Here is a 22,271-nt window from a genome sequence, read left to right as displayed (position 1 = left end):
AGTGCAAACCTGTGGGGACACTGTCCTGGGAGATGGGAGTTGAGGAGAGCCACAGCCTGGCCCACACCTACCCTTCCTGGCATGGTTCCCGATCATGTCAGCATCTGCTTCAGGGCCGCCCTCAGGCCTGGGTCACCAGTCGCTCTCCTACTAGGACTCGTGTCAGGTGGGAGCTCAGACTTCTGCATCTAAGTGTCGTCTCCTCCGTCCTGGACCATGATCAAACGGGGCACACTCCTCTCCCCACTACTTGCCACCATCTCAGGAATCCTCTCACCTTCCTCCCCCTGGCCAGGCGCGGGAACTCCCTCAGTGGCCTCGGGTCTTCCTCATGGAATGGGGAAGGGCAGCCTTTATCCCAGCGCACGTCGAGGGGCTGCGGACACCTTCACACCGTGAAGGGCGCCCGGTTCCCTCCCGCCCTCCGAAGCCCCATGGCCCCAGGACAAAATCGCCTGGGCTTCAGCCGCTGCGGGGAGCGCTCGGGACTCCTCGGTGCGCGCTGGCGTCCTCTTCGCGCTGCCCCGCCGCGCGCATGCACCGCGTTCACCGAGGCCCAGTTTCCTGGAGCCCCCACGCGGGCAGACAGCCGGGCGTAAGCGTCTCCCTGTGCCCGAGGAGACCCCGAAGGCCGCTGGGCTCCCAGACAGGTGCGGCGGCCGTCGGAACAGCGAGGGCGCGGCGAGGCCCCAGCTGAGCGCGGGGCGTGGGCGCGGGGGGCGGGGAAAGGGGCGCCGGAGCGGCCGGGTCGCCCCGGGTCCCACCGCCGGTGGCGGGGGGGAGCGCCCCTCCGCCCACGGGCCGAGGCGCGCGACCATGCGGGAACCGCAGCCGACGCATCTCTGGGGATTCTGGTCTGGAGGACGGCGCAGGTCGGTGGGGCCCAGACGCGTGCCTGGGGAGCCCGGGCCGGCACCGGACGCCCGGCCCTCGGCGCTCCGGCGGGCTCCGCTCGCTCCAGCTCCGCCCGCCGGCCCCGCCCCCTCGAGGCCCCGCCCCCACGCGGCCCCGCCTCCGCCTCGTCCGCCCTGCGCAGGCGCGGCCCGAGCCCCCCCTCCCGCTTCTGGCTTGGCCTCCCCGCGCAGGCGCAGCGTCTCGCTCCGCCCCTCCCCGCCCACGCGCCCCACCTCGCCGCCCTGCGCAGGCGCGGCCCCGCCCCAGCCGGCCGCGGGCGCCAGTGACGTCACCGGCGCTCGCGCGCCCCCCGGCGGCCGCGCTCTCAGGCTGGCCCGGAGGTCCCTGCACGACCCGAGGGGGCGGCGGGCGGCGGGCGGCGGGCGGCGGGCAGCGGCGGCCCTCCGAGCTCGGTCCCTCGCGCCCCGTCCCGGGCCGACGGCGGATGGGCGGCCCCAGGCCGCGAGGCGGCAGCCGGGGCGCGAGCGGTAGCCGGGGCCGCGCAGGGCGAGCGCGCGCGGGGGCCTCGGCGCGGCCGGGCGGGGCGCGGGCCGGCGGGCGGGGAGGGCGCCCCGCGTCCGAGCCTCGGGCCGGGCCCTGACGCCGCGCGGGCCCCGCGCCGCCACTCCCGCGCCATGGCGGAGACCAAGATCATCTACCACATGGACGAGGAGGAGACGCCGTACCTGGTGAAGCTGCCCGTGGCGCCCGAGCGCGTCACGCTGGCCGACTTCAAGAACGTGCTGAGCAACCGGCCCGTGCACGCCTACAAATTCTTCTTCAAGTCCATGGACCAGGACTTCGGGTCAGTGGCCCGCGACCGGCGGGCGGGCGCCTGTCCGCGAGCCCCCGGCGCCGGCCACACTGCGGCCTGTCAGTGCCGGCGGCGGGCCGGGGGCAGGATCCGGGCTGCGGGAGTGCCTCGGTGGCCCTTCTCGCGCGCGTCCACCTGTCCGCTAGCCGGGCAGCCAGGGGCCCTGACTGCCTTCCAGGAGCCAGGGAGCGCTGGAGGGTGGACGGGCCAGGGCCCTGACTTCCTGACCCGGGTAGTTTGTTTCCTTGTGTTCTGCGGGTCCAAGCTGGTTGCCACCCAAACCCCAAGCCCCCTTTGGCACAACCGGTCAGGCCCGGGCTGCCGCGTTCCTTCTCTAGAAAGTGGGAACCTCAGGGCTCGGGACTGGCCCGTAGAGTGTGTGGTTTCTGGGGACTGGGGAGGTCAAAGGCAAAGGGGCCAGATAGGTCCCGAAGGCAAGTGGATACCCTAGTTGGGATGGCACCAGGGACCTTTGTGTGTTCGTTGGGGCTGGCAGCAGTTTCTTCCCCTGTAGGGTCTTTATGAGCCTGTGAGATCCGTGGTTGCTGGAAACCAAGGAGCTTCACCCCACCTGCTCAGCCCTGAGGTTCCTGGCTATTCAGCCTCTGTCTCCAGTGAGACAACACTTGCACTCGTAGGAGACCAGGTGTCTGCTACCTTGGGCCAACTTCTGGGCCAGTTTCTCCAAGCTACTACTACTGTAGTAGCTGTCCTGGGAGAAGGGACTTTCCACTTGTGCTGAGCTAAGCCTCTGGGACAAGGAGCAGGGGTCTGGCTGTCCACTAGAGGCCTGGCCTAGCACAGACTTGGTAATCTGAGTCTGCTGCTTGGCAGTGCTGGGGAGGTGGGGGGGGGACTTAGGCCTGTGGTTGGGGCAGATGCTCCTGGCACCATCGGGCATGCCATGTCCTTGTGTGTGGCCTGGTCTTGGGACTTTGACATTGAGGACATTTCCTAGATTCCACGGTTGCACAGTCCCTGGGTAGCTCCAGGTCAGGTCAAGCTCAGGCCTGTGGCTCAGGGTGTGTTGGGAGAGATGAAAGGGAAAAGCCTGAGCATCGTTTGGACAGTTGGACTTAGCCCAACCACAAGGAAGAAGTAGAGGAGGGGGCATCTTTGGCAGCCCAAAGGCTTGGTTCTGGGGCTTTGCTTGGGCACCAGGTGCGTGTGGAAGGGCTTCTTCATTTTTAACTTAGTGTATTATTTCACCAAAGATGCTCGTCTTCACAGACTAATGCTGCCTGGTACTGCTTGGTGCACCCAGACCCAGATTGCTGTCTGCATTGCTCTGGAACCTTTTTGAGGGGATTCTGTACCCTCTTCCTGATGCCCATCTCGGGTTGCCAGGAGCAGATTGCCTGGCCTCAGCCCACATGCTCTCCACTAGAGCTGTGCTGTGGGTAGGCATGGAGGGCCTGTAGGTGCCTGACCTTGGAGGTGGGTGGTGGGTCTGGGTCTTAAGCAGGAACAATCCCTTTGGATATTTAGGAAGGCTTGGGAATGGCTAGATTGTGGGGCGGTTAGCTAGCAGAAAGCTTAGAGGTACAACGTGGGAATCTCCTATTTGCAGGAGAGCTGGGAGGCAGAGAGCAACCATCTTAGAGGTGGAGGCTGGGCTGGGGTGACACAGAACGTCCCATGGCCAGACAGGGCAAGGGCTGTGCCTTGTTTTCTCCTTGTTCTCTGAATTGATCAGCTAGCCTCAAGAGCCTAAGAGGGGATCTCTGACAACTGTCCCTGCTCGCCCTCCCTGAGTTCTTCCACAGGGCTTCAGAGTCTATCTGGTCTATGGAATCATGCGTTCAGTGGAATCAGTTCCTTGGGGGAGGGGCTTCTCATGCTTTAGTGTCAATGAGAGCTGAGCTAGTAGCTTGCCCTTGGAAACCTAGTGGAAGAAGCCTGATTCTGGGGAGGGGAGGCAGTTCCTAGTTGAGCTAGGCCGTGGCCCGAGGATGGCCTGAGGGCCTGAAAAGTGCCTTGGTGCTTCGGCTGTTCCTGGGGCCCCTGCCCCAGACCATAGCTGGCTACCTAGGAAGGAGTAGATTCTGGTCAGTGTTGGTCCCCCTCTACGCACCTTTGACCAAAGCATGTGGATGTTCTGGTTGTTATGACTCGGCCCATAGGGCTTGGGAACAGAGTCCTGTGTTGGGTCTGGTGTGGTTGGTGCAAGGTGGCCTCTGAGGTAGATAGGGAAGGTGTCTAGTTCTCAGTCCCTGGACTGGGGAAGGGTGCATTGCTGGTGACAGCCTGATGGATGTGGCACTTACCTAACTTACTGGCAGTGACTCCTGCCTCTCCATCTCTGAGGGCCAGGGATAGGGGCAAGAGGGCAAGGGTAGGGTCTGGGAGCCCCAGGCTTCTTGCTTCCTGGTAGGGCCATGATGGGGGCTGCTGGCTGGGGGGAGTGCTTGGCAGCCACTCTGCCCTTCCTGGCTATGCAGTCGGGGTTCAGTGAGTCTGCCACTCTGTGCCGTATGTGCTCCCTGGTATTGGGAGAGTGCAGGCATTTGTAGTGTGTTGCCTAGGCTGTGGGTACACTTGGAGCTGCAAAGCCTGAGACTGGGGAGGAGACTTAGGTGCATGGACTCAGTGTATGGGCTGGTAGGACAGTGGCTGGCTTTGGGTCAGGAGCTAGGTACTAGTCTGCTGGCAGGTGAGGTAGCAGGCCTCTAGGTTGAAGTCTAGCCCACCCCCAAGATTTGGTGGACCCTCATTCATGGGCTGTAGGGTGCTTATCAGAGACAGGATGTCTTTGTGTCCTGTGCTAAAATAAAATGCTCTGCCAGCCTCTGCCTCTGCAGAGGAGGACAGACCTATTAGGGGCTGTGCCACTGGGGAAGCTGGCCCATGCCTGTGCTGGGACTTCTCAGAGCCCTGAGGTCCCCCTGGGTCAAGCTGTGTGGAGCTCCCAGACCCCTGCTTTCATCCCTGGGGCAGGACGCAGGGCTAATGGTTGACAGATACAAGCTGGAGCTGGAGGCGAACCAAGATCTCCTTAAGAATGATAAGGCTGTGGGGATAGGGCTATATCTTAAGTGGTAGAGTGCCAGCCCTGAGTAAAAAAGGCTAGGGGACAGTGCCCACACCCCAAGTTCAAGCCCTAGTTCCGGCATACGTGTGTGCGTGCGTGCGCACACGTGCAAGCACACACACACGAATTGAGAGGTTGGGGGCGAAATGCTGTCAAAGTGCTGAGAAAAGCCAGCAGTGATGATTCTGAGGCCAGCCCCCTTCTGGCAGTCCAGGGTGTCAGCAGCCCAGAGGTATCAGGCACTGTGCTGTGGTGGCGGGCACGCACACACCATGGGACACCCCCCCCCCCCCCCCCCGTCTGGGCCCTATGGACCAGGTATGGAGGTGTAGGGATTTCTCTGAGATCTGGGGCAAGTCTTACTCCTCTCCTGCTATCCTGGTGGTCCCCTGGCCCTTTTTCTCACCCCAACATCTAGGAGAAAGGCAGGACTTGGTGTCCTCAGACTGAGAAGTGGCCAGGAAACAAGGCTGGTGGGCCTGGAGGAGAGGCAGAGGTCTCGGGTGGCCTGTGTTACCTTGAGGCCCTGGCGGGGGTAGTGGAGCTTGGTGTGGCTCTCAATGAGGTGGGCAGCACCTGCTGGGGAGGGCTCCGACGTGGTGCTTGGTGAGGCTCCTACATCTCCCCATGGTGAGTCAGACTGGTCTGGCCTTGGGCGCAGCAGTGGAGATTGGCAGCTGAAGCAGAGATTTCTGCTGGGGTCTCTGTTTTGGTCAGTTTACTCAGAGATGGCCTCTGGTCCATCAGCTTCTGTGGGCAGAGCCTCAGGGCCCCTGGGAGCTTTGGCAGGTTTTCCCATGGTGATAGCCTCTTGAGTGGTTGCTTTGGCCCAGGTCTGGTGTCTGGGAGTGAGCCCAGTGGTGGGGCTGGGACAGTAGACATCGTGGGGCCCTGAGAGACAGCTTTCTGCTCTTGAAGACCCCGCCTCTTTGATGTGAGTCCCTAAGGAGGCATCTGGAGACAGTGGCTGGATGGGGTGCACCTCCATGTCTGTCATCCACTCCACCCTAGGCCTCACCCATGGGTGGGTGCCCAGGGCCTTTGCTCCTTGGACAGCTTGGTGGCTGTTGTCAGCTTTGGTGGCAGGGTTGTTATCAGCTCGGATAAGGCCTCCAGTCACCTCTGCTGCCCAGGACAGGCTGTGTGGTGTCTGGGGCCAGTGAATCTGGAGTGGCAGGCAGCCTTGCTCCTCACATTGGGCCACGAGGATGCTTCCTTCCAGGTGTGCATCCAGGCCCCGATGTGTGATCCAGCTCTTATCTCTCTGTGGGACCAGGTCTCTAGCATGGAACATCCCACTGTGCTCAGCAGAGCTGGTCACAGCCCTTTCCAGTGGCCTCCTAACCTGTGCTGGTTGCTTTGCCCGTGCCCTGACCTTGTTCCACTTCATAGTCCCTTACCTGGACAACCTGCCTGGGTGCCCTTAGCCTCTTCCCAGCCCATTAGACTAGGGGCAGCATTAAGACAAGGTGAGGCGGCCTGGGAATATGGCCTAGTGGCAAGAGTGCTCGCCTCGTATACATGAAGCCCAGGGTTCGATTCCCCAGCATAGAAAACGGCCAGAGGTGGCGCTGTGGCTCAAGTGGCAGAGTGCTAGCCTTGAGCAAAAAGAAGCCAGGGACAGTGCTCAGGCCCTGAGTCCAAGGCCCAGGACTGGGGGAAAAAAAACAAAAAAAAAAAACCAGACAAGGTGAGGCCTGGTGCTAGTCAGGGGCTATAGCTGGCTAGCTGTTCCTGGCTGCTGTCCTTCCAGGTCTTTAAGTAGGGACAGATGGAGGCCTCCCGAGAGCTGGGGCTGGTCTAGTGTATGGAATCTGTTTTGTCTCCCTGGCTGGGCAGAAGGTTTGGAGGACAGTGTGCACTCTTGACCACACAGAAGTCTGACTTTTTCCTAGTAACTTTCCGTGGCCAGCTGTGGCTGGTGAGACATAGAGAAGAACTCCAGGGGCCGACAGACATGGGGCAGAGTGAGATGCAGAGCATACAATTTGGGACCCCTAGATATTTCAGAGAGGTTCGGGGAGCATACTGGGCAGGGGATGGGCAACCCCATTGGCTGGGGGGGGGGGGGGTGGCCTGAGGAGCCACACACCTGCTGTTCTTCTGCAGTTTCAAGTGCAGGGCTGGGTTGGTCAGAGCCACGTCTGTGAATGGCTGGGATGGGAGCCCTTGAAATGTTGAGTGGATTTGCACTGAGAGACAGAGAAGAGCCACAGAAGTGTGCTGAGCACCTAGGAAGTGATCTGCTGACTGAGACAGGAGGGCTGGAGGCAGGCCGTGAGGAGCCTGAGCGGTGTGTGCTTTGGGAGCCGCTGTGGAGTGAGGCTGGAGATAACGCTGGAGTGTGAGGCTGGGAAACAGAGGCAGCTGAGGAACCAGGCTTGTCCTAGAATCTTTGCCCCGACGGTCTGTCGCCTGCAGGGGCTGCAGGCTAACCTGGGGTGGGCGAGTGGGAAGTAGCCCTCCTTCCCAGTGCTGGGAGCCTGGGGCCAGTGGATGGCCACGTGAGAAGACAGTATGCTGGTGGGGCCCCAGCACATCTGCAGCGTGTCCTAGCCCGCGAGGGTTCGTGTGGCAGCCTCACGTCTGTCTCTGTCTGCAGGGTGGTAAAGGAGGAGATCTCTGACGACAATGCCAAGCTGCCCTGCTTCAATGGCCGGGTGGTGTCCTGGGTGAGTGTGGGCAGGGCATAGGGGCCGGCCAGCTGCTCTCGGTGCCCTGCCGGAGTGACCTAGAGCCAGGTGGGTTTCTGAACCCTTACTCTCCCTTCACAGCTGGTACTGGCTGAGGGTGCCCACTCGGATGCGGGGTCTCAGGGCACTGACAGCCACACGGACCTTCCCCCACCCCTCGAGCGGACAGGTGGCATCGGGGACTCACGGCCCCCCTCCTTTCAGTAAGGACTCAGAGGTGGGATGGGGGGCAGAGGCCTGTTCTTCCTGGACACCTGCTGCCTCAGGCCTCTTTGGAAGGGGCTGGCCACAGGGGTGAGGCCCTCAGTGGGCAGGGGGTGCTTGCTGGGGCTGAGGTCCTACCCAATGTAGGGATAAAGGGGGCCCATCTTGCCCCATCCTGCCCTGCCCCACCCCACTCCATCCCATTCCCTCCCCAACCTCCTCCCCACATCCTACCATCCTGTCTGTTCTTCGCACAGTCCAAATGTGGCCAGCAGTCGTGATGGGATGGACAACGAGACAGGCACAGAGTCTATGCTCAGTCATCGGCGGGAGCGAGGCCGACGCCGGAACCGCGATGAGGGTACTGCCTCCATGGTTCTCAGACCTGGACTCTATCCCTCCCTGGGAGGTCATGGTGCCCAAGTGCTGCCAACACCCCGAGTCTTCCCTCAGCAGGGGTAGCAGCCCTAGGCCTAGTGCCTCCCCACACCCTTTACCCTTGCCACCCTGAAACCCCAGTTACCCTCACCCAGCTCCCAGACAAGCAGCAGCCTGAGGTGTGCAGGCCACTTTGACTCTGTGGGTTCTGAAGCTCTGTGGTCAGTTCCCATTCTGCTGCCCCACAGCCGCCCGGGCCAATGGGCACCCACGGGGGGACCGGCGGCGGGACTTGGGGCTACCCCCGGACAGCGCATCCACTGCACTTAGCAGCGAGCTTGAGTCCAGCAGCTTCATCGACTCTGATGAGGAGGACAACACAAGCCGGTGGGCTGCGTGTGCGCGTGTGTGCGTGTGTGCCTGTGCATGTTCTCCAGTGAAGATGACGGGAGCCAGTGGGCTGTGTGTGCACATGTGTGTTCTAGAGATTCACATGTGTGTGTGCATGTGTATTCTAGAGGCCCACATGTGCGTGCATGCATGTATGTGTGTTCTCAGATGAGGAGGATGGCATGAGTCAGTGGGCTGTGTGTGCACGTCTGTTTTAGAGGCCCACTCATGCATGTGTGTGTGCACGTGTGTCTGTTTCAGAGGCCTGCTCGTGCATGTGTGTGCGCACATGTGTCTGTGTTTTAGAGGCTCGCTTGTGCATGTGTGTGTGCGCCTGTGTGTTTTAGAGGCCTGCTTGTTCATGTGTGTGCATGTGTGTGTTTCAGAGGCCTGCTCGTGCATGTGTGTGCACGTGTGTGTTTCAGAGGCCTGCTCGTGCATGTGTGTGTGCGCCTGTGTGTTTCAGAGGCCTGCTCGTGCATGTGTGTGTGCGCCTGTGTGTTTTAGAGGCCTGCTTGTTCATGTGTGTGCATGTGTGTGTTTCAGAGGCCTGCTCGTGCATGTGTGTGTGCGCCTGTGTGTTTTAGAGGCCTGCTCGTGCATGTGTGTGCACGTGTGTCTGTTTCAGAGGCCTGCTCGTGCATGTGTGTGTGCGCCTGTGTGTTTCAGAGGCCTGCTCGTGCATGTGTGTGTGCGCCTGTGTGTTTTAGAGGCCTGCTTGTTCATGTGTGTGCATGTGTGTGTTTCAGAGGCCTGCTCGTGCATGTGTGTGTGCGCCTGTGTGTTTTAGAGGCCTGCTTGTTCATGTGTGTGCATGTGTGTGTTTCAGAGGCCTGCTCGTGCATGTGTGTGTGCGCCTGTGTGTTTTAGAGGCCTGCTCGTGCATGTGTGTGCACGTGTGTCTGTTTCAGAGGCCTGCTTGTGCGTGTGTGTGCGCCTGTGTGTTTTAGAGGCCTGCTCGTTCATGTCTGTGTGTGCCTGTTTGTGAGTGTTTTAGAGGCCTGCTTGTGCATGTGTGTGTGCCTGTGTGTTTCAGAGGCCTGCTCGTGCGTGTGTGTGCGCCTGTGTGTTTTAGAGGCCTGCTTGTGCATGTCTGTGTGTGCCTGTTTGTGAGCGTTTTAGAGGCCTGCTCGTGCATGTGTGTGTGCACGTGTCTGTTTTAGAGGCCCACTCATGCATGTGTGTGTTTCAGAGGCCTGCTTGTGCATGTGTGTGCCTGTGTGTGTTCTAGAGGCCCTCTTGTGTGTATGTGCATGTGTGTGTGTCCTAGAGGCCCACACATGTGTGTGTGCACACATATGTGTGCACGCTGGGCTGGCGTAACCTGCTCGTCCTGCGCTTGTCCGCCTGCGTGGAGTCTCATGGACAACCGTGTGCCTGTTGCATCTGAGGAGTATGGGGCCCAGAGGCAGTGGCTCCAGTCTGTACTCTGGGGTCAGCTCTGTGGAAGCAGGAGCCCGTGTGACTCCCTTGTCTGTGTCCCCTGTGGAGGCGGGAGCCCGTGTGACTCCCTCATCTGTGTCCTTGGCCCTCTGACCTTTGGCTTCCTTCCTTGCCAGGCTGAGCAGCTCTACGGAGCAGAGCACCTCCTCCCGGCTCATCCGGAAGCACAAGCGCCGGAGGCGGAAGCAGCGCTTGAGGCAGACTGACAGGGTAGGTGGCAGTGGTGGGGTGGGCAGGGGGCCTGCGTCTGTGCAGAGCCCACTGCAGCCCCCCCCTGGACCCCCCCACAGGCCTCCTCCTTCAGCAGCATTACCGACTCCACCATGTCGCTCAACATCATCACCGTCACGCTCAACATGGGTGAGGCCTTGTGGGCGCGCGGGGATGGGAGGGAGCGGGCCTGGGCTGGGGTCTGCAGGGCCTGCTCACAGCCCCTCCTGCAGAGAGACACCACTTTCTGGGCATCAGCATTGTGGGCCAGAGCAATGACCGGGGCGACGGTGGCATCTACATCGGCTCCATCATGAAGGGCGGGGCTGTGGCCGCCGATGGCCGCATCGAGCCAGGCGACATGCTGCTGCAGGTGCGCGCCGTGGCTGGTGCCGGGGGGCTGAGCTGTCCCCTCGCCCTGATTCTGCCGACCCCTGACCCCCCGCCTCCTGCAGGTGAATGACGTCAACTTCGAGAACATGAGCAATGACGATGCCGTGAGGGTGCTGCGGGAGATCGTGTCCCAGACGGGGTGAGGGGGGTCCCCCGGGGGAGGGCACTGGGGGGAGGGGCCCCTCAGAGCCTCACCCAGAATGACCCACCCGCCCGCCCTGCAGGCCCATCAGCCTCACAGTGGCCAAGTGCTGGGACCCCACGCCTCGGAGCTACTTCACCATCCCGAGGGGTGAGTGGCCTGGTGGGGTGGGCAGGCAGGCGGGGCGGGGTGGGGGTTGGGCATCTGGGACCCCACACCTCGGAGCTACTTCACCATCCCGAGGGGTGAGTGGCTTGGTGGGGTGGGCAGGCAGGCGGGGCGAGGTGGGGGGGTGGGCATCTGGGACCCCACGCCTCGGAGCTACTTCACCATCCCGAGGGGTGAGTGACCTGGTGGGGCGGGCAGGCAGGCGGGGCGGGGTGGGGGGTTGGGCATCTGGGACCCCACGCCTCGAGCTACTTCACCATCCCGAGGGGTGAGTGGCTTGGTGGGGTGGGCAGGCAGGCGGGGCGGGGTGGGGGGTTGGGCATCTGGGACCCCACGCCTCGAGCTACTTCACCATCCCGAGGGGTGAGTGGCCTGGTGGGGCGGGCAGGCAGGCGGGGCGGGGGGCATCTGGGCCCAGCCTCCTGAAGAACCTCTCTTTCTGCTCCTGTGCTGTGTCTTCCCTCTCCATCACCCATCATCTGTCGCCTTGTGGCTGCCCAGCCGACCCCGTGCGGCCCATCGACCCGGCTGCCTGGCTGTCGCACACGGCCGCCCTGACAGGTGCCCTGCCCCGCTATGGTACGAGCCCTTGCTCCAGTGCCGTCACTCGCACCAGCTCCTCCTCACTAACCAGCTCAGTGCCTGGTGCCCCACGTAAGTGGCAGCTTGTGAGAACCCCAGCATGAAACAGGCTAGAGGCCAGGGTCTGTTCCAGTTCTGAGCCTTGGTGTTCACATGGCTGTTGTTGGGGCTCGTGACACGTGCTATCCCCAGCATTCTGTGAAGATGTGTACACACAGCCCCATCCCGCTAGAGTCTAGAGGCGTGCAGGGACCAGGGCGGGGGGTGCTGAGCAGGATGGGACAGGAGGAGTGGAGGCCCCAGGCAAGGGTGTGCTGAGCGGGACAGGAGGAGTGGGCCCTGCTTTGCTTACCTGCCACTAACACAACTAACAGCCCCAAGCTTGCAGAGGTAGACACGGAGAAGGGACATCCAGGCCTGGGTTGTGCGACACTGGTTTGTGTTGTGAGTGACCTTGCCCCAGTTTTGGCAAGTGGCCAAAACTGGTGAGGGGTGTCTGCAGGAGTGGAGGGGGGAAGGCCCAGTTCCCCAAGCCCGGCCCACTCAGTCTCCTGGGTTCAGATTTTAGGCCTGGGCTCTGAGTGGCGGGCTGTGTCCAGGGCTGCCTCTGTTTACCAGCAGCTCACTTGGAGCTGGGGTGCGGGGGGTGTCTTGCAGAGCTGGAAGAGACACCCCTGACAGTGAAGAGTGACATGAGCGCCGTAGTCCGAGTCATGCAGTTACCTGACTCGGGACTGGAGATCCGTGATCGCATGTGGCTCAAGATCACCATAGCCAATGCTGTTATTGGTGAGCCCCTGCCTGGCCCGGGTGTCTGTGGGGAGGGTCCAGGCCACTCCTCTCTCTGGCGAGCCGCTCGGGGGCCACTGGCCTGACTCTGAGTGGGCGTGCGGCCAGGGGCAGATGTGGTGGACTGGCTGTACACACATGTGGAGGGCTTCAAGGAGCGGCGGGAGGCCCGGAAGTACGCCAGCAGCATGCTGAAGCATGGCTTCCTGCGGCACACGGTCAACAAGATCACCTTTTCTGAGCAGTGCTACTATGTCTTCGGGGACCTGTGCGGCAGTGAGTGAGGACCTAGGGTGGGGTGCACCCAAGGGCCCACCCAGTGTTCTTACCCAACCTCTGTTCCCTTCCCACCAGATCTCGCAGCCCTGAACCTCAACAGCGGCTCCAGCGGAGCCTCAGATCAGGACACCCTGGCCCCTCTGCCCCACCCACCTGCACCCTGGCCCCTAGGTCAGGGCTACCCCTACCAGTACCCTGGGCCCCCACCCTGCTTCCCACCTGCCTACCAGGACCCTGGCTTCAGCTATGGCAGCGGCAGTGCTGGAAGTCAGCAAAGCGAAGGTGAGCGTCTCGCCAGCCATGCCCCGGCTCCCTGATCCCTGGCTCTGCCTGCCTGCCGTTGCCCCTTGTGCTCTTGCTGTGCGCTTGGGCCCTGTGTGGCTCCCTCCAGAGAGGAGTGCAGTGTGGTTCAGTGGGGAGAGCCTTAGGGGAGAGGGATGCCGAGCGCTAGAGGCACGTGATCAGGAGATGGTGTGGCAAGAGGGCCTAAGGGTGCCCAAGGCTATCCAGTCCCAGGACCCAAGGGAAGACAGGCCTCACTCCCCATGGCTCCTGCACCCCAGCCAGTAGCCAGATAAGGACACTGGAGAACTGGGATGAGGGGAGCCCTCAAGGTGGGACATGTTCAACAGAGGCCCAAGCCCGAGTAGGGCACAGTGAGGCCAGCGGCCATTCTGCGGGATCTAGGGAGAGGTGCCGGCAGTCAGCTTAGGGCACCCAGAGGATGGGAGAGAGGAGGTGAGGTGAGCTGGAGGGAGGCAGTGCCTGAGGAGAAGCCATGGGTGTCTGTGGACCCTGACTAGGCCCTTGCACCCGTCAAAGCCCAGTGTGGCCTACAGTCAGCTCGGCTGGCAGTGGTGGGCACTGGGCTGGTGTGTGACTCGTGCTATCCCTTGCTTTGTGCTGAGCAAGCCTTAGACTGAAGGAGTAGCAGAGTGGACCCTCGGGCCGGTAAGCCAGGGCCCCCACATCCCTCTCAGCATGTCCCCAGCCAGCCTGTGTCCTCAGGCTCCCGCCACTTCCTGAGAGCCTGCATCAGGAGCTGAGCCAGCCGGCTGGTTCTGGCCCTGGGGTTGGAGGATGGCGGGTTTGGGGGTGTGTAGCCATGATGGCTGATGGAGTCACCAGCACACAGGGCCTTCACTGGTGCCTCCGTTTCTTAGCTATGAGATTAGCACTGGGGTGAGGGGTGAGGTGTTGCGCTGGCCCCCCGTGTCCTTGCTGCTGCCGCCATTCCCCTGCCTCCCAGCTGCCCCCCACCCACCCCTCGTCTTTGCATGGCCTTCCTTCCCACTCTGCCTGCTCAGGCCCACGTGGCCCTTGTGTTTGCATGGCTACCCCCCCACCCCCGCCTGCTCAGACCCACGTGGCCCTCGTGTCTGCATGGCTACCCCTCCCACTCTGCCTGCTTAGACCTGCCCAGTCCCTGGCTCTCTGGGAGCAGCTTGTGGTTCTGGTCACCGGCCCTCTGGGACCAGCTCGTTGTCCTGGTCCCTGGCCCTCTGGGAACAACTGGTGGTCCTGGCCCTCTGGGAACAACTGGTGGTCCTGGCCCCTGGCCCTCTGGGAACAGCTGGTGGTCCTGGTCACCGGCCATCTGGGAGCAGCTGGTGGTTCTGGCCCCTGGCCCTCTGGGAACAGCTGGTGGTCCTGGTCCCTGGCCCTCTGGGAACAGCTGGTGGTCCTGGTCACCGGCCATCTGGGAGCAGCTGGTGGTCCTGGCCCCTGGCCCTCTGGGAACAGCTGGTGGTCCTGGCCCCTGGCCCTCTGGGAGCAGCTGGTGGTCCTGGCCCCTGGCCCTCTGGGAGCAGCTGGTGGTCCTGGCCCCTGGCCCTCTGGGAGCAGCTGGTGGTCCTGGCCCCTGGCCCTCTGGAACAGCTGGTGGTCCTGGCCCCTGGCCCTCTGGGAGCAGCTGGTGGTCCTGGCCCCTGGCCCTCTGGGAGCAGCTGGTGGTCCTGGCCCCTGGCCCTCTGGGAGCAGCTGGTGGTCCTGGCCCCTGGCCCTCTGGGAGCAGCTGGTGGTCCTGATCACTGGCCCTCTGGGAGCAGCTGGTGGTCCTGGTCACTGGCCCTCTGGGAGCAGCTGGTGGTCCTGGCCCCTGGCCCTCTGGGAGCAGCTGGTGGTCCTGGTCACTGGCCCTCTGGGAACAGCTGGTGGTCCTGGCCCCTGGCCCTCTGGGAGCAGCTGGTGGTCCTGGCCCCTGGCCCTCTGGGAGCAGCTGGTGGTCCTGGCCCCTGGCCCTCTGGGAGCAGCTGGTGGTCCTGGCCCCTGGCCCTCTGGGAGCAGCTGGTGGTCCTGGCCCCTGGCCCTCTGGGAGCAGCTGGTGGTCCTGGCCCCTGGCCCTCTGGGAGCAGCTGGTGGTCCTGGTCACTGGCCCTCTGGGAGCAGCTGGTGGTCCTGGTCACTGGCCCTCTGGGAGCAGCTGGTGGTCCTGGCCCTCTGGGAACAGCTGGTGGTCCTGGCCCTCTGGGAACAGCTGGTGGTCCTGGCCCTCTGGGAACAGCTGGTGGTCCTGATCACTGGCCCTCTGGGAGCAGCTGGTGGTCCTGGCCCCTGGCCCTCTGGGAGCAGCTGGTGGTCCTGGCCCCTGGCCCTCTGGGAGCAGCTGGTGGTCCTGATCACTGGCCCTCTGGGAGCAGCTGGTGGTCCTGGTCACTGGCCCTCTGGGAGCAGCTGGTGGTCCTGGCCCCTGGCTCTCTGGGAACAGCTGGTGGTCCTGGCAGCCCAGCTTGTTACTGACTTTGCCCTTCTCTCCTTTTTCACTCCTAGGGAGCAAAAGCAGTGGGTCTACGCGGAGCAGCCGTCGGGCCACAGGCCGAGAAAAGGAGCGCCGGGCAGCTGGCGCTGGGGGCAGCGGCAGTGAATCAGATCCCACGGCACCAAGCGGGTCAGGCAGCACGGGCTGGCAGGAGCGCCCCGCTAGCCAGCTTAGCCGTGGCAGCAGTCCTCGCAGCCAGGCTTCCACCGTTGCCCCAGGGCTCCCCCCATTGCACCCCCTGACAAAGGCCTATGCCATGGTAGGGGGACCCCCAGGAGGGCCGCCCGTCCGGGAGCTGGCTGCCGTCCCTCCAGAGTTGACAGGCAGCCGCCAATCCTTCCAGAAGGCCATGGGGAACCCCTGTGAGTTCTTTGTGGACATCATGTAACCGGTGGCCAGTGCCTTCGGCCCTGCGCAAAGCAGGGGAAACCTATGGTCCAGCGGGCTTGTCTTAGTGGCTGGCAGCCAGCTGGGACAGAGCAGAAGTGGGGTGCAGGGGCAGGGTAGGGAAGAGGGGCTGAGGGCACCCACACTGCCGTGATCTGGGCTTGGCCTGCTTCTTGCTTCCCAGGGCTTCCTAGTGGAGCAGCCCTGTCCCTGCAGACCTGTGTTTGTTCTCATGCAGGTGTGACGGGGAACATGAGCCTCGGGCTCCCAGACCTCTTCAGGATGGGAAAGACCCTTTTGGGCTCCATGTTTCTCCCCACTCTCCCAGAGCTGCACACAGGGTCACACGCTAATCCAGGCTCACAGGCCTCCACCCAGTTCAGAGGCCTTGCCCTTCAGACCCGGGGAGGGGCTTCTAGGAGTCAGATGGAGTCCCCGGGCCTCTGGCTGTCCACGTGGGATATAACTTATTTATTTATTGCTGGCCGCCTGCTCTGGGGGTGGCAGCCAGCCACCAGCTGGGGCATTTTGCATGCTCCCCCTTCCCTACTGGGACCCAGAGCAAGCATGAGGAACACAGGCTCTGGCAGAAAGTACGTGGGGGACAGGTGGTGGGGGATACAGGAGAGGCTGGTGTCTGCATACCACGTCCTAGCCTTGGCTGAAGGGTAGTGTCATGCGCAGATGCTGCAGGCCCTTGCTCTAGGGGGATGGCAGCCAGCACACGAGGTCCTCAGTGGCCATCTTCCGGTGCATGCCGCTGCCTTCCCGAGGCCCCATGCACCTATGCTGTAGATACTGTGTCAAAGTCTGAGTGTCTGGGTAGTTCCTGTAGAGCTGCTTCCGTGTAAATGCTGCTTCTGTGTAAATGCTATTTTAAACACTAAAAAGCATTTAATTTTATGGGACTGACTTGTGTCCCAGTTTCCTCTTCTCTATCCTGGCTACCTCAGGATCAAGATGTAAGAGCCAGTCGTGGGCCTCTGAGCCAGGACCGTCCTGGTCTCAGCGGGCACACACCACCCTCAAAGTCACCTCAGCCACTGGCTCTGCCCCTGATGCTGGCCAGCTTTCTGTCCTTGGTGCTGACTTCTGACATTAAGGGGTCCTGGTGGCTGGTGCTGGCCATGGTGCTGACCCCCTGGGCTCTGTCCGAGGTGCTGGTGCTGGCATAGAACCGGTGACCCTTTCCTACTAGTGGGGCTGGGTTCAGAAGAAGGAAGCTGAGCGCCTTCCTTCCTCCCTTGGAAAGGCTTCTGCCATGTTTGCCACCCATGCCCAGCCTTCCACTGTGGTAGCCTGGGTGAGGTGCTGGGTGGGGGCCCCAGATTGAGCGTAACCAATTCAGCAAGTAGTACTGGCTTCCCAGGCCTTCCTTGAGCTCCGGGTATGGTTATGGGTTCGTGAGAAACTCTCAGGGGCCACCACCCAGGGCAGTGTGCCCATCCCCCTGCACAGGCTCGGCCTGGGGCACGCGTAATAGGATCCTGCATGGAACCTGCCTCGGAGAGGGTGGTATGGCACTACAGAGACGCTCCCGCCTTTTGAAGATCCAGGGGCCACTATGGAGTTGAAATCTGCCAACAACTTGGAGATGGCATTGAGATCTGGGGGTGCTGACTGAGGATCACTGGGTCAGAGGGGTTCCTCCTGGGGCTAGGGTTCCTGTGAGTGAGGCGCTGGGCCAGGCTCACTCGTTGTGTTCTTGAGCCCCCCCTCCACCACCACTGCTGCCCTCGTCTGCTGTAGCCCTGGGACCCCCTCCCAGGAAGAACTCCGGGGTGTTGAGGCTGGGCTGGCACAGAAGCAGGTAGCACTTAGGCAGGTGGAAGTTGGCCAGGATGCCCAGGGCACAGAACAGGATGGTGCCCATCTGCACAGCGGGCTGGTAGATCACCTGCACATTGGCCAGGAGGGGCACAAATGAGATCCAGGTGATGAAGTAGGCAAGCATGGCAAAGGTGAGGCCACGGGCACGGTTATAGCAACCAGGCTGGCTCTGCACCAGGAAGGTGCCGAGGAAGCAGAGGAAAGCCAGCGTGGCATTGGTGATGTGCACCAGGCCCAGGCTCGCCCAGGAGTGCATTTGGCAGTGCACCAGCGCCTCTGTGGGCAGCACCTGCCAGTCGGTCACCACTCGTGGTGGTGAAGCTGCTAGGTACCAGGCACACAGCGCTGCCTCCCCCAGGACAGCCAGTAGCACCGCCAACCAGGCCCAGGGTCCACGCAGGTGGCCACGTAGCCAGGCTGCCCAGCTTGGTGGCAACTCTGACTCTGCAAAGGTCTCAGCTGCCTGCAGGAAGAGTGTGCTCAGGCAGCCTGTGAGTGGGAGGTGGGCCAGGGGCTGCTGAGCCAGGCAGCTGGCAGGGCCCGGCTGGCCTGGGAACAGGAGGACACTGAGGCAGAAGAGGCTCAGGCAGGCCAGGCCAAAGCAGGCCAGCGGCCCCCCTGAGGCCTGGACCAGTGGGCTCTCCCGGTGGCACAGAAAGAGCCCTAGTGCAGCCAGGGTCAGTCCCTGCACGAGGCCCAGCAGCAGGAGCAGGAGCAGCACAGTGGGCTCCCCCCAGGCCAAGAACCTGAGGGTGCGGGGAAAGCAGCGTGTGCTGCGCTCTGGGGACCACTGGTCCTGTTCACATGGGGTGCAGGTGAGGTCGTCTGCGGGGCAGGAGAGATAAGGATAGTTGAGTGAGGGGCTGGAGCTGGGGCACCTGGACACCATGAGCCCTGGCCTCGGCAGAGCCAGGGCTCTTCCCCAAGCCCCGCCGGCCTTCCTGGGAAGGCAGCTCACCTGGGCTCTGCCGGTAGCTGCCTGCCTTGCAGTCCATACAGTCATAGCAGCAAGAGTGGAAGCCTTTCACTCGGCGAACTTGGCCCTCCGCACACTGCCGGGAGCACTGGGACACTGGCACCTGGGCACGGGGCCTTGGGTCAGGTGTTGATCGGGGCACCCGCCCGATAACCAGACATCCTAAGTCCTCACGGCTGTGTGGCGGGGCCCTCTGCCTTGCACCCACCTCATTGCTTGGCCACCACATCTGTGAGGGCTGTAGCCAAAGGCTGCCGTTGAAGGTGCCCACAGTGCGCAGCCTGGGTGTGGGCCTCTGCCACACCCACATCTTCAGGTCGTACTCCATCTCCACGTTCCCATTGGCGTTGAACTGCAGCTGCAGGTCTCGAGCCCAGAAGCTCAGGTTGTACATGTTCTCCAGGAGCTGAGGGGTGGGTGAGGGGGAGAAAATGCTAACCTAGGAGGCACCCAGCCCACAGGCTCTGACCTTGTCTGGTGACCCGGTGTCCCCTCAAGGACTAGCTTCAGCTCCGTTCTCACCTGCCAGGGCTGCACCAGCTCTGAAGCCGCACAGCTGGAGGCGTTGCACTGCAGGGTGGTGTGAAGGGCCTGGGCCACGCTGTACACAGCTGCATAGGTGGCAAAGATCTGGTGGTGCAGCTGCCCAGCTGACAGGTTCTGCAGCAGCCAGGCCGACAGGTTGCGCAGCGTGATGTGGTCACACTGTGGGCAACGTGGCCCCATCACACGCTCCTCCTGGTCCGGCTCAGCATTCAGTGAGGCGCAGAAGGCCGGGTCAGCGGCCAGGGCCAGGCGGGCCTCCACATACTGGGAGAACTCGGGCAGCAGCATGCCCCGCTGTATAAAGCCGAGCACAGTACCCACCTGGGCGATGTTGGGCAGTGTCAGGAGCAGGTCTGAGGTTAGCCAGGCCTCGCTGGCCACCCACACCTTGGGTGAGAGTTTGTGGTGGATACTGTAACGGAAGAGGGAGTGGACGGCTCGGGCAGAAGCAAACAGCACCACCACCTGCACGTTGCTCTGGTTCACTTGTTGCAGGACCTCTAGGACCTTGTCCAGCGGCTGCTTGTTGGCATGGACCAGTGGCACCAGGCCCTCGTGTGCAATGCAGATTCCCTGCGCGTTGGCCAAGCCTGAGAAGATACTCAGACCCTCCCGGCCGTAGTCATCATTGCTGCCTAGGGCTGCCACCCAGTTCCACCTGAATTTCTGCAACAGCATCACAATGGCCTCTAGCTGTGTTCGGTCGCTGGGCACCGTGCGGAAGAAGGATGGGAATGTCTCCCGGTCACTCAGCCGATCCATGCTGGCACTGTAGCTGACCTGTGGTGGCCAAGATACCTTCTGATGGGGAGGGAATCCCATGGGCACGGCTGACTGAGGCGGTGGAGGGGAAAGAGGCAAGGCATACCTGTGGCATGAGGAAGAAGCTGAAGAACTTGCCAGTGATGAGGGCAAGCTCTGACGTGTGAGGCCCGATGACTGCCAGCACGCGGGGCTGGTACTGTGTGTAGTTGCAGTAGGCGGCGATGTGGTAGCTGCCAGCCTTGGCCAAGAACATGAGGCTGGGCTTTATGGTGACCGCAGGCTCTGAGCAGGTATCGTACAGGTCATAGCCCAGACGCAGCCCAGGCAGCAGGGTGGACCCGTTGTTGATCTCCTCCACTGCCATTTTCATAGCCATTGCCAGAAACAGACCCAGGGATGAGAGCCTGAGGCCAGCCACAGAGGGAGTCAGGTGACTTCTTACCCTGTCCCCAACCTGGGCACCGCCCTTCCCCCTCGCACCCTGGTTTCCCGCCTCCGTACCTGGTGCACACCATACCATTGGGTCGTATCCTGTGGTAGAGGTTGGCCTCTTCAGCCAAGCCCAGTGGGAAGAGCCCACCCAGCACATAGTCCCCTTGTGCCCTGAGCTGCCGGGACAGGCACAAGGAGGCCCTGGTCCTGAGGTCCAGTGAAGCTACCAGGCTGAGGCTCAGGAGAACCGGGCCCAGCATGGCAGGTAGCAGCTTCTGGCGGGGAGTGGAGGTGGGTGGGCTAGAGATGTAGTCAGTCCAGAGGGAGGGACTGGAGGATTTGTTTAGCAAAACTAGTGCTATGCTCAATTGCCTAGTTCCTGGGGGCCGGAGGCAACTTCCTCAGTATCTCAGGCCTAGAAGTTTGTGCACATCAGGCCCTCTGGCCAACAGCAATCCAGCAGGCAGGCCTGAGTGGTCGCTGACTTTGACATAAGCCAGTGCCCAAGCTCTTTGGCAGCTCCCGTCCTCAAAGCAGCATGGCCGACTGGAAAAGGGAGGAGGGCAGAGAGGTGTCCTGGGCTGTGTGTGTGTGTGTGGAGGGGGTGTCTCAGCTGTCTTCAGGAGGGGCAAGCAGGCAGTAGTGCTCTAGGAGCTTTTTTTTTTTTTTTTTTTTTTTGCCAGTCCTGGGCCTTGGACTCAGGGCCTGAGCACTGTCTCTGGGTTCTTCTTGCTCAAGGCTAGCACTCTGCCACTTGAGTCACAGCGCCACTTCTGGCCATTTTCTGTATATGTGGTGCTGGGGAATCGAACCCAGGGCTTCATGTATACGAGGCAAGCGCTCTTGCCATTAGGCTACATCCCCAGCCCAGCCCCTCTAGGAGTTTCTTATAGGCACAGAAACCCCTTCGTTCTCCAGTTCTGGGAAGGTTCTGTCTCCCAGTTCCAGGTGGTACTGTCAGTACTCAGGTGATTGTAGGGAGAGCCCCTTCAGCCATACTGTGGTCAGGCAGTTGGGTCTCTGCTCTGTAACCAGGGTAGGACAGGCCACCTGAGGCAAGAATGGAGTGCCACCTAAGAGGTGGCTGTGGCCTCCCAGACCTCGTGGGTCCCAGCCATTCCTCTGCCAGGGATCTGAAACCCAGAAGCCATGTGAACTAGTGGCCAGCTGTGCCCACTCCACTGACTCCTGCCCAGGCATCACCACCTTAGCAGGTGGTCCCTCTGGAGACAGCTCACATCTGGTCCTTAAGGAGGGGCCTATGCAAATAGGGAGGAAATGCTATAACCAAATGGGCTGGTGCAGCTGGTGGCACAGGTGTGTGCCCATATGGGGGAGGGTGGATAGTCTCCCCCACTAGCCTTTCCTGGGCTCTGAGTCTGCCTCTCAGGCCTGGGCCTGGGGGAGGAGCCTGCACTGACACAGCGAGTGTCTAGCCCCCTGCCCGGTTCAGTGCAGCCAATGCCACTCCCCTTGTGGAGATCAGAATGACCCATAAGCTCCCCAACATCCCTGGAGCATCACATTATTGTCCAACCTGGAGCTGAGGTGGAGACTCTGACCTGCTAGGGCACGGGTGAAGGCCTGTATAATTTCAGCTTCCGCTGGGCCCTGGCCCTGCCTCTTTCCTGCTGCCCAGTGAGGCGCATAAAGCACATGCAAGTGTGCAAACATCTTGGCACCTCACAATCCCAGACATGGCACCCACAGCTGTATTTGCAGCCTTGCTCTCAGGCCAGTCTTTACCAGTCACTGGTCTTAGCCAATGTCACGTGACTGGTTCCTGGCCATGTGTGGGCAGTGTCCTCAGTCCCAGAAGACTCAGGGCCAGAGTGGACTGACAAGAGGACCCTACCGAAAGCCTATCCTTTTCCCGTCCAAGCTGCTGCCATGATAGACAATAGCCTGAAACCCCAGCCTGGGTGGGGCTGGCCTCAAACCCAGCCTGTCAGCCAAACTCCTAGAGTGGGGCACCTTGGGGGTTTGTTTTCTCATCTGTAAAATGGAGTAACTCAGATCTTATGGAAGGTGACCAAGCTAAAGCCAGTGCACAGCAGTAGCTGCTGGCCAGGCAGGCCCGTCACCCCCACAGCTCACACTGCCCTGACTCCCTGGGGCCAGGCCTTCCCCACCGTGCTGAGTCCTCCTCTGCTCCTCTGCCAGGCGA

General features: G+C 61.9%; 2 protein-coding genes across 3 annotated transcripts; one reads left to right on the top strand and one right to left on the bottom strand.

Moving 5' to 3' along the window:
- The first annotated feature begins 1,175 nt into the window (after positions 1-1,175).
- Dvl1 (dishevelled segment polarity protein 1) lies at positions 1,176-16,463 on the top strand. Of its 2 annotated transcripts, none has more exons than XM_048350061.1 (15): positions 1,176-1,699; positions 7,342-7,411; positions 7,514-7,635; positions 7,894-7,997; positions 8,263-8,401; positions 9,964-10,057; positions 10,138-10,207; positions 10,291-10,430; positions 10,513-10,589; positions 10,675-10,742; positions 11,262-11,414; positions 12,000-12,131; positions 12,240-12,407; positions 12,486-12,692; positions 15,180-16,463. In XM_048350061.1, exons 1-15 carry the CDS (start codon positions 1,530-1,532, stop codon positions 15,554-15,556), a joined length of 2,091 nt encoding a protein of 696 aa, XP_048206018.1. In that variant the 5' UTR covers positions 1,176-1,529; the 3' UTR covers positions 15,557-16,463. The 2 variants fall into 2 exon arrangements, with proteins under 2 accessions (XP_048206018.1, XP_048206019.1); XM_048350062.1 differs by having other exon boundaries at positions 1,219-1,699; positions 11,262-11,339.
- Positions 16,464-16,606: 143 nt separating this feature from the next.
- Positions 16,607-20,454, bottom strand: Tas1r3 (taste 1 receptor member 3). The gene is made up of 6 exons (XM_048350072.1): positions 20,174-20,454; positions 19,776-20,076; positions 18,884-19,687; positions 18,570-18,767; positions 18,344-18,464; positions 16,607-18,210 (listed from the first exon to the last, which is right to left on the bottom strand). The coding sequence occupies exons 1-6, from the start codon at positions 20,362-20,364 to the stop codon at positions 17,246-17,248; spliced, it is 2,580 nt and encodes an 859-aa protein (XP_048206029.1). The 5' UTR covers positions 20,365-20,454; the 3' UTR covers positions 16,607-17,245.
- Between the last annotated feature and the right edge of the window lie 1,817 nt (positions 20,455-22,271).

This window comes from Perognathus longimembris, chromosome 7 (assembly GCF_023159225.1).
Source record: "Perognathus longimembris pacificus isolate PPM17 chromosome 7, ASM2315922v1, whole genome shotgun sequence".
Classification (NCBI taxonomy): Eukaryota; Metazoa; Chordata; class Mammalia; order Rodentia; family Heteromyidae; genus Perognathus; species Perognathus longimembris.
This window is presented reverse-complemented; position numbering and strand designations above follow the sequence as displayed.

Bases quoted from the DNA above. Each gene is read 5' to 3' on its own strand.
- Dvl1 (XM_048350061.1), top strand. From the start codon at position 1,530: ATGGCGGAGACCAAGATCATCTACCACATGGACGAGGAGGAGACGCCG. The intron at 1,700-7,341 runs GTCAGTGGCCCG...CTCTGTCTGCAG, and splicing joins TCCATGGACCAGGACTTCGG to GGTGGTAAAGGAGGAGATCT. The intron at 10,590-10,674 runs GTGAGGGGGGTC...CCCGCCCTGCAG, and splicing joins GAGATCGTGTCCCAGACGGG to GCCCATCAGCCTCACAGTGG.
- Tas1r3 (XM_048350072.1), bottom strand. From the start codon at position 20,364: ATGCTGGGCCCGGTTCTCCTGAGCCTCAGCCTGGTAGCTTCACTGGAC. The intron at 19,688-19,775 runs GTATGCCTTGCC...TGGCCACCACAG, and splicing joins GCTTCTTCCTCATGCCACAG to GTCAGCTACAGTGCCAGCAT. The intron at 18,465-18,569 runs GTGGGTGCAAGG...CCCCGTGCCCAG, and splicing joins TGTGGTGGCCAAGCAATGAG to GTGCCAGTGTCCCAGTGCTC.